The sequence below is a fragment of the Oncorhynchus tshawytscha genome, linkage group LG22, assembly GCF_018296145.1.
Source record: "Oncorhynchus tshawytscha isolate Ot180627B linkage group LG22, Otsh_v2.0, whole genome shotgun sequence".
In the NCBI taxonomy this organism is placed as follows: Eukaryota; Metazoa; Chordata; class Actinopteri; order Salmoniformes; family Salmonidae; genus Oncorhynchus; species Oncorhynchus tshawytscha.
In genome coordinates, this window is record NC_056450.1 from 20,730,635 (window position 1) to 20,745,805 (window position 15,171).

General features: G+C 42.9%; 1 protein-coding gene across 4 annotated transcripts in view; it reads right to left on the reverse strand.

The window, feature by feature from the left end:
- atp13a2 (ATPase cation transporting 13A2) overlaps nucleotides 1-15,163 on the reverse strand; it is a 37,944-nt gene extending 22,781 nt beyond the window's left edge. The window contains exons 1-12 of one of the 4 annotated variants that reach the window (XM_042303905.1): nucleotides 15,009-15,163; nucleotides 5,523-5,605; nucleotides 5,211-5,378; nucleotides 5,066-5,124; nucleotides 4,725-4,797; nucleotides 4,521-4,600; nucleotides 2,655-2,732; nucleotides 2,409-2,478; nucleotides 1,995-2,129; nucleotides 1,701-1,767; nucleotides 1,371-1,502; nucleotides 978-1,139 (exon numbers count right to left, since the gene is read on the reverse strand). In XM_042303905.1, coding sequence (XP_042159839.1) covers nucleotides 978-1,139; nucleotides 1,371-1,502; nucleotides 1,701-1,767; nucleotides 1,995-2,129; nucleotides 2,409-2,478; nucleotides 2,655-2,732; nucleotides 4,521-4,600; nucleotides 4,725-4,797; nucleotides 5,066-5,124; nucleotides 5,211-5,378; nucleotides 5,523-5,605; nucleotides 15,009-15,036 — 1,135 coding nt within the window. In that variant the 5' untranslated portion in view covers nucleotides 15,037-15,163. Of the gene's footprint in view, nucleotides 1-977; nucleotides 1,140-1,370; nucleotides 1,503-1,700; nucleotides 1,768-1,994; nucleotides 2,130-2,408; nucleotides 2,509-2,654; nucleotides 2,733-4,520; nucleotides 4,601-4,724; nucleotides 4,798-5,065; nucleotides 5,125-5,210; nucleotides 5,379-5,522; nucleotides 5,606-6,641; nucleotides 6,782-14,931; nucleotides 14,952-15,008 lie in introns of those variants that run through there. The other 3 variants (XM_042303907.1, XM_042303906.1, XM_042303908.1) reach the window with 3 other exon arrangements.
- Between the last annotated feature and the right edge of the window lie 8 nt (nucleotides 15,164-15,171).

Genomic DNA, 15,171 nt, shown 5'->3' on the forward strand with positions numbered 1-15,171 from the left:
CATATGGAATCATGTAGTAACCAAAAAAGTGTTAACTGATCGCCACCCAGTCATCAAGGCAAAGGGTGGCTAGTCTGCATGTGATGTTCCCACCATGAAGCATGGAGGAGGTGTGATGGTGCTTTGCTGGTGACACTGTCAGGGATTTAAGGCACACTTAACCACTATGGCGACCACAGCATTCTGCAGTGATACGCCTTCCCATCTGGTTTGCACTTAGTGGGACTATCATTTGTTTTTCAACAAGACAATGACCCAACTCACCTCCTCACAGGCTGTGTAAGGGCTATTTGACGAAGAAGGAGAGTGATGGAGTGCTGCATCAGATGACCTGGCCTCCACAATCACCCAACCTCAACCCAATTGAGATGGTTGGGATGAGTTGGAGTGCAGAGTGAAGGAAAAGCAGCCATCAAGTGCTCAGCACATGTAGGAACATGCATTCCAGGATTTTTTTAAAACCTTAATTTAACTAGGCGAGTCAGTTAAGAACAAATTCTTATTTACAATGACGGCCTACCCCGGCCAAACCCATCCCATACGACATTGTGCCAATTCTGCGCCGCCCTATGGGACTCCAGATCGGTTGTGATGCAGCCCGGGATCGAACCCGGGTCTGTAGTGACACATCTAGCACTGTGATGCAGTGCCTTAGACAGTTGCTCCACTCAGGATCGCCACTCAGTCATCAAGGCAAAGGGTGGCTACTTCGAAGAATCCCAAATATATTTACATTTGTTAAACACTTTTTTGGTTACTTCATAATGCCATATGTGTTATTTCATAGTTTTGATGTCTTCACTATTATTTTACAATATAGAAAATAGTACAAATAAAGGAAAACCCTTGAATGAGTAGTTGTGTCCAAACTTTTGACTGGTACTGTACATACATACATACATACACTGCACATATGCACGATTTAATTGTCTGTTGTTTGACCTTTCATATTGGTAGTGTAAAAGTATCTGTCTCACCTGTGCTTGTGACCACGGCAATGGCCCCGCCCCTTCCTGGCCGGCCCCCTTTGGCCTGGATGCACTGCGTGCCGCAGAAGAGGGTGTGTCTGCGCTGGGTCTCAGGGTTGTAACGCCCCCCAGCAGCCGGCAGAGGGGTCTTCATCACAGGGACACTCTCACCTAGAGGTAAGGCAGGTGGCTATTACAATGGATTCACATTGCTCACTACTAAGAGCTTCAAAAGGTTCAACAATCAACGGAGGAGACATTTAACGAGTTGATCATTGGCAAGTTCAACTAGATATTTTGTGACGAGAGTTGAGAAAGTTTCAACTTAATGCACATTTCAGCCAGACCTCAGTGTAGTTCATGACTGAAGTCATTTTGTGATCGAGTTCTGTTTGGCCTCACCGGTTAGCATACTCTCGTTGACCATGCACTCCCCGGCCAGCAGAGCAGCATCGCAGGGCAGCAGCAGCCCCTCCTGAGGGATCAGCACACAGTCCCCCGGGACCAGCTCCACAGAGCTCAAACTGTCCTCCTCTGAAAGACAGGGCCAGGACATCAATTGGCTCCTACTACAGCAGAGGATGCAGACTTTTGTTTTGGGGATTTGCGTGCATTGTTTGGTATTACTGCACTGTTGGAGATAGGAACATAAACATTTCGCTAAACCCACGATAACATCTGCTTAAAATGTGTACGCTGGCTGTGGAAGTCAAAAATGGAGGGAAAGCTCACCCCCGGAGCTTCTGCGCACGGTAACATTGGTTATCTGCTGAGCCATGCTACGGATCGTGTTGCTTTGCTGTGGAACCACAGAATTGACAATTCAGTGGTGAACATGTAGACAGCTAGATGATAGTCTGCCCTATAACAGGTAATAGGAAAATATGAATATAAAAAGGAGTGTTGCATAATGTATCACCCACGATAACAGAACCATAACAATCTCAAAAATACCTATTTGTAAATTTATCTGAAAGCTTTCATGGGAGCACAGAAGACATGGGAGGAGCCTCCTGGTGTTCTCACCTTGCGGATCTCGTAGAGAGACACACATATGGAGATAAGGGAGATGATGACGATGCAAGCAGCATAGTAGTAGTAACTATCTGTCAGCCACAAAGCAATGCTGAACACCTGGAACACGTAGAATGGGTTGAGCACCTACAGAGATTGAGGGAGGGAAAATAGAGGGATGGATGGAGAAAGAGAGAGGGGTACAGAGTGAGCAGGCCTTAAACCTGTATTATTGTATGTAACTGTTGGTAGATGAACGTTTACGTGGAGCAATGAGACCTTAAGCCTAAGTTTCATGATTCGGCTTTTGTGAATGTATATTTCCTTTATGAATATAAACAAGTGCACCACTGCAAATGGTCAGTAAATCTAGTCCTGCACATGTAAATCAATGAGAAAACGTCAATTGTTGTTCAAGCCAATCACCTCCTCAATCAGTAGTCGCATGAAGGACTTCACAGGCACATCGATGAGATTGGTCCCATAGACCTTCCTCCTGGAAGATGGAGAGAACTGGAGTCAGACACTGGATGAGGCAGCAAGGGGGGGGTGAAGTGTGTGGAAATTAAAGTATGTTTGACGTAAGCATTTGAGGTAAGCCTTCAAAAAGAGCTAGGTCCAAGAGAGGACCCTTGAGGAAAGGGTGTGATACCATAATGTGGAGCAGTGTACCTGGTGTTCTGCTCTAGGCGACTCAGGCCCTCCCGGAAACGATAAATGTCGGCACATGTCCAGTCCTCATTGAGGACACTGTGGAGGAAGAGGCAACTGTCTTTACATCAACATTTTATGTTTATGTATGTATAGAAATATATATATATATATACATACATACATAAACATAAAATGTATATATATATATACAGTGCCTTGCGAAAGTATTCGGCCCCCTTGAACTTTGTGACATTTTGCCACATTTCAGGCTTCAAACATAAAGATATAAAACTGTATTTTTTTGTGAAGAATCAACAACAAGTGGGACACAATCATGAAGTGGAACGACATTTATTGGATATTTCAAACTTTTTTAACAAATCAAAAATGGAAAAATTGGGCGTGCAAAATTATTCAGCCCCTTTACTTTCAGTGGAGCAAACTCTCTCCAGAAGTTCAGTGAGGATCTCTGAATGATCCAATGTTGACCTAAATGACTAATGATGATAAATACAATCCACCTGTGTGTAATCAAGTCTCCGTATAAATGCACCTGAACTGTGATAGTCTCAGAGGTCCGTTAAAAGCGCAGAGAGCATCATGAAGAACAAGGAACACACCAGACAGGTCCGAGATACTGTTGTGAAGAAGTTTAAAGCCGGATTTGGATACAAAAAGATTTCCCAAGCTTTAAACATCCTAAGGAGCACTGTGCAAGCGATAATATTGAAATGGAAGGAGTATCAGACCACTGCAAATCTACCAAGACCTGGCCGTCCCTCTAAACTTTCAGCTCATACAAGGAGAAGACTGATCAGAGATGCAGCCAAGAGGCCCATGATCACTCTGGATGAACTGCAGAGATCTACAGCTGAGGTGGGAGACTCTGTCCATAGGACAACAATCAGTCGTATATTGCACAAATCTGGCCTTTATGGAAGAGTGGCAAGAAGAAAGACATTTCTTAAAGATATCCATAAAAAGTGTCGTTTAAAGTTTGCCACAAGCCACCTGGGAGACACACCAAACATGTGGAAGAAGGTGCTCTGGTCAGATGAAACCAAAATTGAACTTTTTGGCAACAATGCAAAACGTTATGTTTGGCGTAAAAGCAACACAGCTCATCACCCTGAACACAACATCCCCACTGTCAAACATGGTGGTGGCAGCATCATGGTTTGGGCCTGCTTTTCTTCAGCAGGGACAGGGAAGATGGTTAAAATTGATGGGAAGATGGATGGAGCCAAATACAGGACCATTCTGGAAGAAAACCTGATGGAGTCTGCAAAAGACCTTAGACTGGGACGGAGATTTGTCATCCAAAACATAAAGCAAAATCTACAATGGAATGGTTCAAAAATAAACATATCCAGGTGTTAGAATGGCCAAGTCAAAGTCCAGACCTGAATCCAATCGAGAATCTGTGGAAAGAACTGAAAACTGCTGTTCACAAATGCTCTCCATCCAACCTCACTGAGCTCGAGCTGTTTTGCAAGGAGGAATGGGAAAAAATGTCAGTCTCTCGATGTGCAAAACTGATAGAGACATACCCCAAGCGACTTACAGCTGTAATCGCAGCAAAAGGTGGCGCTACAAAGTATTAACTTAAGGGGGCTGAATAATTTTGCACTCCCAATTTTTCAGTTTTTGATTTGTTAAAAAAGTTTGAAATATCCAATAAATGTCGTTCCACTTCATGATTGTGTCCCACTTGTTGTTGATTCTTCACAAAAAAATACAGTTTTATATCTTTATGTTTGAAGCCTGAAATGTGGCAAAAGGTCGCAAAGTTCAAGGGGGCCGAATACTTTCGCAAGGCACTGTATATATATAAATAATTGCCACTGACTCTAGCCCACACCTGTTTACACCCCCATACAGTACCTAACACGACAGAAGGCTCCCTTCCTGGCCATCCATACGTAGCGCAGCCCCTCAAACAGGTAGTAATGCAGCAGCGGTACCTGAAAGCCATTCAGGATGCATAAAAGCTGCAGACTTCTCTAGCCATTGGCTCTCTAGCTGCACCTTCAATATAATTTAATTCAATTCAACTTTGTTCATACAACTTTACTACCCCTTCCTTACCTCCTCTTTGTGTAGCTGGACAGTATCTCTCCAGTCTGAACTGTCCTCCGCCTCACTCCCTGCCGACTCCAAACTACCGAGAGCACAAGGAGAAACACTACATCAGAAGTCAGGACGACCAACATGAGTTGTTACAGAGCAACAGATTCAACTACATACAGGAGTCATTGTACAGGAGTCAGTGTATTCCAGCTGACCAACATCCAAACACTGAACATTTGAAAATTACAGTGTTTTTTTATGGTAGCACTGACAGAGCAATTCTATTATGGCTAATAATATGGAAAATCTTTCATGTCAACATACAACAGATGGTCTGATGATAAAGACGTATATCTAACCTGCCCTCCTCCAGCTCTTCTGTGAGGACCTCCACGACGTACTGCTGTCCGAAACTGTCCTGAGAGAAGATCAAGAATAAAACCATTAACTCAAGTGCTGCTTCCCAAACTACCAAAAAACACTGAATCATGACATTGACATTACCCTCAGAAGCAGAATATTGGCGAAGGCCAGGGGACAGGAGTTGCAGCGAGCAAGGACCCCTAGACGAGGGCGCCAGCGAAACAGCACCAGCAACAGACCCAGGGACAACACGGACCCAATGTGACACAGCCAGACACGCCAGCGCACCCATCTGAACCCCTGGACATCCTGACACACAGACAGAGAGAGCAATCAGATTAGATGTCATTCATTCAAAAGCAGCACATTGATTTCCAGCTGTCATTTTGCATTGCAGACAAGTTGATATGGGACCCATTGATTAGCTTGCAGCACAAAATTAAAGGCTCCTACCATGTGTGTTTCGGGTTTGCAGTGGGGTTCTCCCCTTGGACTAGGGGAGCAGAACCCTCCCGGTGGCTCCTCCTCCGGACAACCTGTGGAACAGGCTTGAGGTTAGTCAACAGACACAGTCAACAAAATGACGCCACTGCAAACACAACATAACACTGCACTGCATGCACACACCCATTATGTTAACATTAACAAGGCACACATAAGCTGTAAAAGTCACCAATGTCACACACAGCTCACATGAAAGAAAGGCAAATGTATTACACTAGCAGTATGAATGAATGAACCAATTGGGAATCAGTGTAGGGGGTCCATTCCACTTTTCATTCAATCAGCTCAAGTAGGTGAATGTAAACTAAATTAATTAATAGAAAAATTCTTATATATTGGTGTAATCCTTCATTTACACATTAATTGACACGGGTGGGCATATGATTGATGTGGCCTAGATACTCAAACAAATAAGAGGGTGTTGTTCCATGCCTAGTTTCAAATACAGTAGGGTTTATCTATTTGGTTCTACAAGTTAACAAACTCAATTTTTCAAAATAAAGCTTTTGTAATAAAACAAGGAAGACCATGGGGTTACAATACTTATTCAGGTTATAGAACAGACATTTTTAGGGGGCAAATATTCAGTTAATAAACTATACAGTTACAGTGGATAGCCTAAAATTAGTTAAATCTATCCAACTCGTGCTTGCCTGCACAATGTTAAGGTCTATACACAGCGAAAATAGGATATTTGATAAGCCAACACTAGCCTAGATATTATCATTACCAGTTTATACCAGAAAAAGTAATCTGACAACAGATATATTATTCCCTTGGAAAGACAAGACCCCTCTCCCCTCTCTCTCACTTCAGCAGCTACGACCGGTAAACGATGAAAAAGAGACCCGTCTGAATAGATCACCATAAGTGCGGTCGAGGTGAGGGTAAAACTAATTTCATCGACTCGAATATCCTATCGAAATAAATAATATATTAACAGAAATGTTGAAGCTGTTTTGGCTTCCGGGTATACACGTATCAGTAACCTGTTTTAGTGACAATGTAAATATCATCACATATGTTGGCTTTCTATTTATTTGAAATATCAACGAAAGTAGTACTTACCTTATTTATCTGCTCATAATTATATCCGAAACTGTGATTAGAGTAGTTGGCAATGCTATTTTTGCGTCGCGTGTCAAAAGCGCACCTGTGTTTACCTGTCTACGTAGCAATGCTCCGATACGCATGTCTGTCCAGTTTCACTGTCGAGTTCCGCTACCATTCATTATGGCCTACACACTAATAATAACATGTAGGCCTACGCATACTGTATTTCCCTCGTTCATTTAAAATGTTTTGATTTGTAATACTGGCACACAGTAGTGGCTTCAACTTCTGAGGTCCTATCAGGTGCCACACACATGGGTATTAGCCTGTCCGGGAAAGTATTGAATCAATTGTCATCTGATTGATTCCTTTGAGAAAGATTTATGGAATGATATTGCATTATTAGGCTACATTGCTTTTCTACAGAAACAAAGTCACTATGTGTGGGCTAATATACATTTGTCATCAATTTAATACTGCCAATATCTGGAATCGCCTTCACAATGACCACTTTGTTTCCATACACACCACTTTTGGCTAGCTCCCAAACTTGTTCATAAGGAACATACCACCCTGCATCCCACAGCTGGCTTGCTTTGGAAGCTAAGCAGGGTTGGTCCTGGTTAGTCCCTGGATGGGAGACCAGATGCTGCTGGAAGTGGTGTTGGAGGGCCAGTAGTAGGCACTCTTTCCTCTGTTCTTAAAAAATATCCCAGGGCAGTGATTGAGGACATTGCCCTGTGTAGGGTGCTGTCTTTCGGATGGGATGTTAACAGGTGTCCTGACTCTTTGCGGTCACTAAAAGATCCCATGGCACTTATTGTAAGAGTAGTGGTGTTAACCCCAGTGTCCTGGCAAAATTCCAAGTCTGGCCCTTATAAGGTCACCTAATCATCCCCAGTTTACAATTGGCACATTCATCCCCTGTAACTATTCCCCGGGTTGTTGCTGGAATGTGTTCTCAGTCATCTAAAATAAAAAGGCCTGTGGTGGTGCTCTAAGAGCTGATGTTTTTGTTGGTACAGAAACCACAGCGTAGTAGTATTTTCTTATAAAACCACATTCCTTTAAGGATTTTACAGAGCGGAAACTGCAACTCAACGGGCTGACTGACATAAATTTTAGAAAGTTAATCAGATACACCATGACTAACTTCTCAATCTCAGCAGACAGAACAGTCTGTGCATTATTAGTTCATACATGGAGCTACATTGACCTCTTGGTGCCAGCGTAGGCTAATGTAGTAATATTAGTTTCATTCAAAACATATGAAGCCCAAACCAGTCCCTATAAACTAGAGTTCTCCTGGCTTCAAGTAACTATTCAATTGACATTGCACAAGAATCCTAAACATCTGGATCATGCTGCCTACAGTAGTTTCAGGGCTAACGCAAAGAGGAACTAGGCTATTCTGTTAAGTTTATTATAGTGTGTGTCATCTAGGTCAATGTTAACATAATCCTGTTCCTCCACACCATTGACTGAACCAATTAAAAGTTTGATATTTCGTTATATTTTATCTTACCATTGCTCATATTTTCTTCAATATAATGTTCACACTAAGTAGCTCATAAGTAGCTCATAATGAATGCCCCTAAGTTCCACTTCTTCAGTAAAACCTAATATGTTCATTTCCAGTTGAAGACACAGGAAATTATAGTGCTAAAAGTGACAGCACTGGGCAGAAATCTGAGCTCACGAGACCTACGAATACTGAGAGGTAAAACCAGTCGTTCCTCCAAAGCCCTCAGCAAATGTTAAATCGGATACCATCTCTATCTCCCACACCCAGGAACTCGTAAATCCAGGGTAAGAGAAAAAAATGCTCCTTGCATAAGACTAGGCCCAACTGCTGAGGGTGGTTTTATTTGGCCCCTCAAGTTGTTTTGTTGTTGAATTTTCATTGTTGGACATAAAATACTTTTAAAAACACCAGGAAATCAGTTCCAAGTGATTTTAATTTCGTAATCTGTTCAAGTATTTCCATGCATAATAGAGAGAAGTGATTTTATACGAATGTAAGCAAGGTTTGAAATGATTATGTTTTAGTCAAATATATCGGATTGGGTTTCTTGCAGTTAATTTGCAGTCTACAAATGAAATGTCCCACTCTTCAACAGTTGTGCAAAGTTGCTGGATATTGGCTGGAACTGGATCTGGAACACTCAATCCAGCGCATCCCAAACGTGCTCAATGGGTGACATGTCTGGTAAGGCCATGGAAGAACTGGGACATTTTCAGCTTCCAGGAATTGTGTACAGATCCTTGCAAAACATGAGGTGATGGCGGCGGATGAATGGCAAGACAATGGGCAGAAGACAATGGGCACGGTATCTCTGTGCATTCAAATTGCCAAAAATAAAATGCAATTGTGTTCGTTGTCTGTAGCTTATGCCTGCTCATACCATAAACCCACCATGTTCACAATGTTGACATCAGCAAACCACTCACCCACACGACGCCATACACGTTGTCTGCCATCTGCCTGGTACAGTTCAAACCAGGATTCATCCGTGAAGAACACACTTCTGCAGCCTGCCAGTGGCCATCGTAGGTGAGAATTTGCCCACTGAAATTGTTTTCAACACCGAACTAAAGTCAGTTCAAGACCCTAGTGAGGACGATGAGCTCGCAGATTAGCTTCCCTGAGACGGTTTCGGACAGTTTGTGCAGAAATTCTTTAGTTGTGCAAACCCACAGCTGTCCGAGTGGCTGGTCTCACGACGATCCCGCAGGTGAAGAACCCGGATGTGGAGGTCCTGGGCTGGCATGGTTACACGTGGTCTGCGGTTGTGAGGCCGGTTGGACATACTATCAAATTCTCTAAAACTACGTTGGAAGCGGCTTATGTTAGAGAAATAAACATACAATTCTCTGGCAACAGCTCTGGTGGACATTCCTGCGGTGAGCATGCCAATTGCACACTCCCTCAAAACTTGAGACATCTAGGGCCTCCCGGGTGGCGCAGTGGTTAAGGGCGCTGTACTGCAGCGCCAGTTGTGCCATCAAAGACTCTGGGTTCGTGCCCAGGCTCTGTCGTAACCGGCCGCGACCGGGAGGTCCGTGGGGCGACGCACAATTGGCCTAGCGTCGTCCAGGTTAGGGAGGGTTTGGCAGGTAGGGATATCCTTGTCTCATCGCGCACCAGCGACTCCTGTGGCGGGCCGAGTGCAGTGCGCGCTAACCAAGGTTGCCAGGTGCACGGTGTTTCCACCGACACATTGGTGCGGCTGGCTTCTGGGTTGGATGCGCACTGTGTGAAGAAGCAGTGCGGCTTGGTTGGGTTGTGTATCGGAGGACGCAAGACTTTCAACCTACGTCTCTCCCGAGCCCGTACGGGAGTTGTAGCGATGAGACAAGATAGTAGCTACTAAACAATTGGATACCACAAAATTGGGGAGAAAAAGGGGTCAAATTCAAAAAAACAAAAAAAACTTGAGACATCTGTGACATTGTTGGACCTGCTGACTAGTGGTCTTGTAGTGTCAGCTGAGAGTCAGGACATTTGGAACTTTCATTCACTGGAGAAAATGGTTATAAAACTAGGATTGGGGAGGGTAATCTTTGTCTCATTTATGCCTCATCTGTACATTCGATCAGCCTGAGCAAAGTACTGCAGACTCACTGATCTATCACCTTGCATTCCAAACAAATATCCTAGCGTACTCATTAGCCTAATGATATGCACATCTGTGCAACTCCTTGCCTTTAGAAGTTGACCCAAAGCCTATTCTCTAGTTGAAGATAATGAAAAGGCAGTCCAGCCAACTTTTCCTTTAGGCAAAGCATGCAGATCAGTTGCCAAATAAATCAGACTGTGATACCAATTCCTATTTCCTTACAAGACAGAATATTGAATAAAAGTCCTTCAGCTGGTCGAAATTTTAGATAGAATATCCACAGGTATTATTAAGTATTATTTGCCCAACTTTTTAGAGCACCGGTACTGCCGTTGAAATTTCAATCAATCAAATGTATTTATAAAGCCCTTTTTACAGAAACCCAGTCTAAAACCCCAAAGCAGCAAGCAATGCAGATGTAGAAGCACGGTGGCTAGGAAAAACTCCCTAGAAAGGCAGGAACCCAGCAAAGAAATCTAGAGAGGAACCAGGCTCTGAGGGGTGGCCAGTCCTCTTCTGGCTTTGACGAATGGAGAATATAAGAGTACAGTGCCTTGCAAAAGTATTCATCCCCCTTGGCGTTTTTCATATTTGGTTGTGCTACAACCTGTAATTTAAATCAATTTTTATTTGGATTTCATGTAATGGACATGTAATAGTCCAAATTGGTGAAGTGAAATGAAAAAAACAACTTGTTACAAAAAAAAACACAGAAAACATGGTGCGTGCATATGTATTCACCCCCTTTGCTATGAAGCCCCTAAATAAGATCTGGTGCAACCAATTCAGAAGTCACATAATTAGTTAAATAAAGTCCACCTGTGTGCAATCTAAGTGTCACATGATCTCACTACATGTACGCCTGTTCTGAAAGGCCCCAGAGTCTGCAACATCACCAAGCAAGGGGCACCACCAAGCGAGCGGCACATGAAGACCAAGGAGCTCTCCAAACAGATCAGGGTTGGGTTATAAAAAAATATCCAAAACTTTGAACATCCCACGGAGCACCATTAAATCCATTATTAAAAAATGGAAATAATATGGCACCACAACAAACCTGCCAAGAGAGGGCCACCCACCGAAACTCATGGACCAGGCAAGGAGGGCATTAATCAGAGAGGCAACAAAGAGACCAAAGATAACCCTGAAGGAGCTGCAAAGCTCTACAGCGGAGATTGGAGTATCTGTCCATAGGACCAATTTAAGCCGTACACTCCACAGAGCTGGGCTTTATGGAAGAGTGGCCAGAAAAAAAGCCATTGCTTAGAGAAAAAAATAAGAAAACACATTTGGTGTTCACCAAAAGGCATTTGGAAGACTCCCCAAACATATTGTTGGATTCGGGATAAACTTTGAACATTGAGATATTAAATAAGCGATAGATCAGAAGCATAGAATATAAGGAGTGGAAGAGACTGGGTTTTATGTCAGAAGATAATGGTTTACTGTAGAAAGACAGATGGCTTTGGAATGTGTTGGGTGGACGGGAGGAGATCACAGGATTGCTATAGGGGAGCGGATGGACATCTGTGGATTAGAGCAAAGGAGGGGTTGATGTCAAGAGGTCAGGCCAGATCCCTTGAAGGGAGTAATAAGGGTTTATTATCCTGTTACCCTTTTCCTGTGGAACCATATGATGTAAGGATTGGAGAGAAGGAGTGTCTAAAGTGGGGTATATATACTTGATTTTTGTCTGAATACAGCTGTGTCGACCTTTTGAGAAGAATTCAACTTGGTTAAGCTTCTCCAGTGTCCGTGAGTTATATAAGAACCTAAACATATGGAAAAAGGTACTCTGGTCAGATGAGACAAAAAATTAGCTTTTAAGCCATCAAGGAAAATGCTATGTCTGGTGCAAACCCAACACCGCATCACCCCGAGAATACCATCCCCACGGTGAAGCATGTTGGTGGCAGCATCATGCTGTGGGGATGTTTTTCATTGGCAGGGACTGGGAAACTGGTCAGAATTGACAGAATGATGGATGGTGCTAAATACAGGGAAATCCTTGTGGGGAAACCTGTTTCAGTATTAAAGAGATTTGAGACTGGAACGGCAGTTCACCTTCCAGCAGGACAAAGCATACTGCTAAAGCAACACTTGAGTGGTTTAAGGGGAAACATTTAAATGTCTTGCAATGGCCTAGTCAAAGCCCAGACCTTAATCCAATTGAGAATCTGTGGTGTAATTTAAAGATTGTTATACACCAGCGGAACCCATCCAATTTGAAGGAGTTGGAGCAGTTTTGCCGTGAAGAATGGGCAAAAATCCCAGTGGCTAGATGTGCCAAGCTTGTAGAGACATACTCCAAGAGACTTGCAGCTGTGATTGCTGCAAAAGGTGGCTCTACAAAGTATTGACTTTGGGGGCGTGAATAGTTATGCTCACTCAAGTTTTCTGTTTTGTTGTCTTATTTCTTGTTTGTTTCACAATAAAAAATATTTTGCATCTTCAGTGGTAGGCATGTTGTGTAAATCAAATGATACTAACCCCCCCCAAAAAAAATATATTTTAATTCCAGGTTGTAAGGCAACAAAATAGGAAAAATGCCAAGGGGGATGAATACTTTCGCAAGCCACTGTACATGGCTATTTAAGGCCAGATTGTTTTTCAAGATGTTCAAATGTTCATAGATGACCAGCAGAGTCAAATAATAATCAGTGGTTGTAGAGGGTGCAACAGGTCAGTACAATCACCTGGCACATGCACAAAATCATGTAAACAACCTGCAAGACTATGTTTATTATGCACCATGTGCACCTGTAGCACTCGCTCCAGCAGGTATATCTCTCTGGTCACCCCCAAAACCAATTCTTCCTTTGGCCGCCTCTCCTTCCAGTTCTCTGCTGCCAATGACTGGAACGAATTACAAAAATCTCTGAAACTGGAAACACTTATCTCCCTCACTAGCTTTAAGCACCAGCTGTCAGAGCAGCTCACATATTACTGCACCTGTACATAGTCCATGTATAATTTAGCCCAAACAACTACCTCTCCCCCTACTGTATTTATTTTGCTTCTTTGCACCCCAATATTTCTCTCTCTACTTTGCAAGTTCTTCCACTGCAAATCTACCATTCCAGTGTTTTACTTGCTATATTGTATTTACTTCGCCACCATAGCCTTTTTTTTGCCTTTACCTCCATTATCTCACCTCATTTGCTCACATTGTATATATACTTATTTTCTACTGTATTATTGACTGTATGTTTGTTTTACTCCATGTGTAACTCTATGTTGTTGCATGTGTCGAACTGCTTTGCTTTATCTTGGCCAGGTCGCAATTGTAAATGAGAACTTGTTCTCAACTTGCCTACCTGGTTAAATAAAGGTGAAGTAAATAAATAAAATACATAAAATGTACTTTTGTCTTGTGCACGTGCCTTACAGTAGGTCAAAAGCAAACAAATATTGATTGCCACACGGAGACCTGGCAAAGTGTTGGTCAGTAACTTCCCTGCATGTGTGCTACTACCTCTGCCAAGAGGCCCAAGCTTAAGCTAATTGGCACAGGCTGTTCCCACAATCACTACACTGAGAGGGTTCAAGGAATCAGGACTAGATCATGATTCAGCCCTTACTGGAGAGGCATGGCTGGAGTTGTCACATGTTAGCAAATTCAGCTTGTGCTGTTGTAACCATGTCCCATGATCATTTCATCATGAGAGAAAGATTTAGTTGTGCATGCAGTTTTAAAAATAATAATAATCATAGTTCAATTTTGTTGAGCTAAATCCTATTAATTCCAAATTAATGAATTATTATAAAACTGATTGTGCCTTGACAGGCGAGTTGTCAGAAAGAGTTAAGCCGGCAACTCCCATAGCTAGACAACACAGAGGTAAACAAAACCTGCTCCAGTGTCAGTTAGCTACAACTGTGTTCACAATAAATGGTTCAGCTACGGTTGCTACAGCTGGTCAACACCGACTTTGCACATTTCCCAAAAGCAAAATGTTGGATTAGTTTGTAGTTCAACACCAGTGTTTTCCAATACAAATACTGCAGAGAAGCATTCAGCTGCAGATTATGGGTGCCAACTCCGTGTGGTCTGCGAACCTCAAAACAGATGCGCTCAGGGTTTAGAAACTCTGTGGTGTCAGTGTGCTAGGCACTAGATCTGGTCCAGGGCGTTATATTAACCACGGTTGCTATTGCAGCTAGCTAGTACACACGAACTAGGCTAGCTAGTACACGTCACTACTTTAGCTAGCTAGCATACAGTATTAAGCATTCTAGTTAACGTTAGTACCTAGCTTCTAATTCTAAATGTGATTTCACCACCACTTCTGTTGGTGAAAGTAACGCACCATCCTATCTGGCACCAGTCCACATCCTGTCTCATTGAGTCTGTATGAGAAGATATTTGCTGGAGCCAGAAATTCAAGAGTTTGCTAGTTACTAGCCGACTCAGCTCAACGATTTATGTAGGAGTTGAGCGGCGACTGGTGTGGGCGGGGCTCTGACGTCATACAAGTCCGTTTCTATCTGAAACTACTTTCAGCACCCAGAACAATGTCATGTGTAATTTCGGGCTATTTTTTTGGGTGCTGAAAGCATTAAAAAAATAATAATAAAAAAATGCATTTTATGTGACGTCTGCACTTCAGTCCGCCCACGCTAGGTACCGCTCAACTCCAACATAAATCGTTGAGTTTAATCGGCTAAATTTGGTAGCTACATACATTAACGTTAGATCCAATGTTCATTCCCCAAGCAGGATTGTCAGGGGGTGACGTAACGGCCATACTGCAAAACTCACCAAGCGTGTCCATCCTTCCTTTAGTCATGATAATTTAGTAATCAATACCATAATTAGTTGCCAGTCATACAACTGGCAAAATGATGTCTTTGACTAGCACAACAAGTACCCGATACTAGCGAAACCGTTATCTTCCGTTTTGCCTCTCTATCCCGTCATGTGA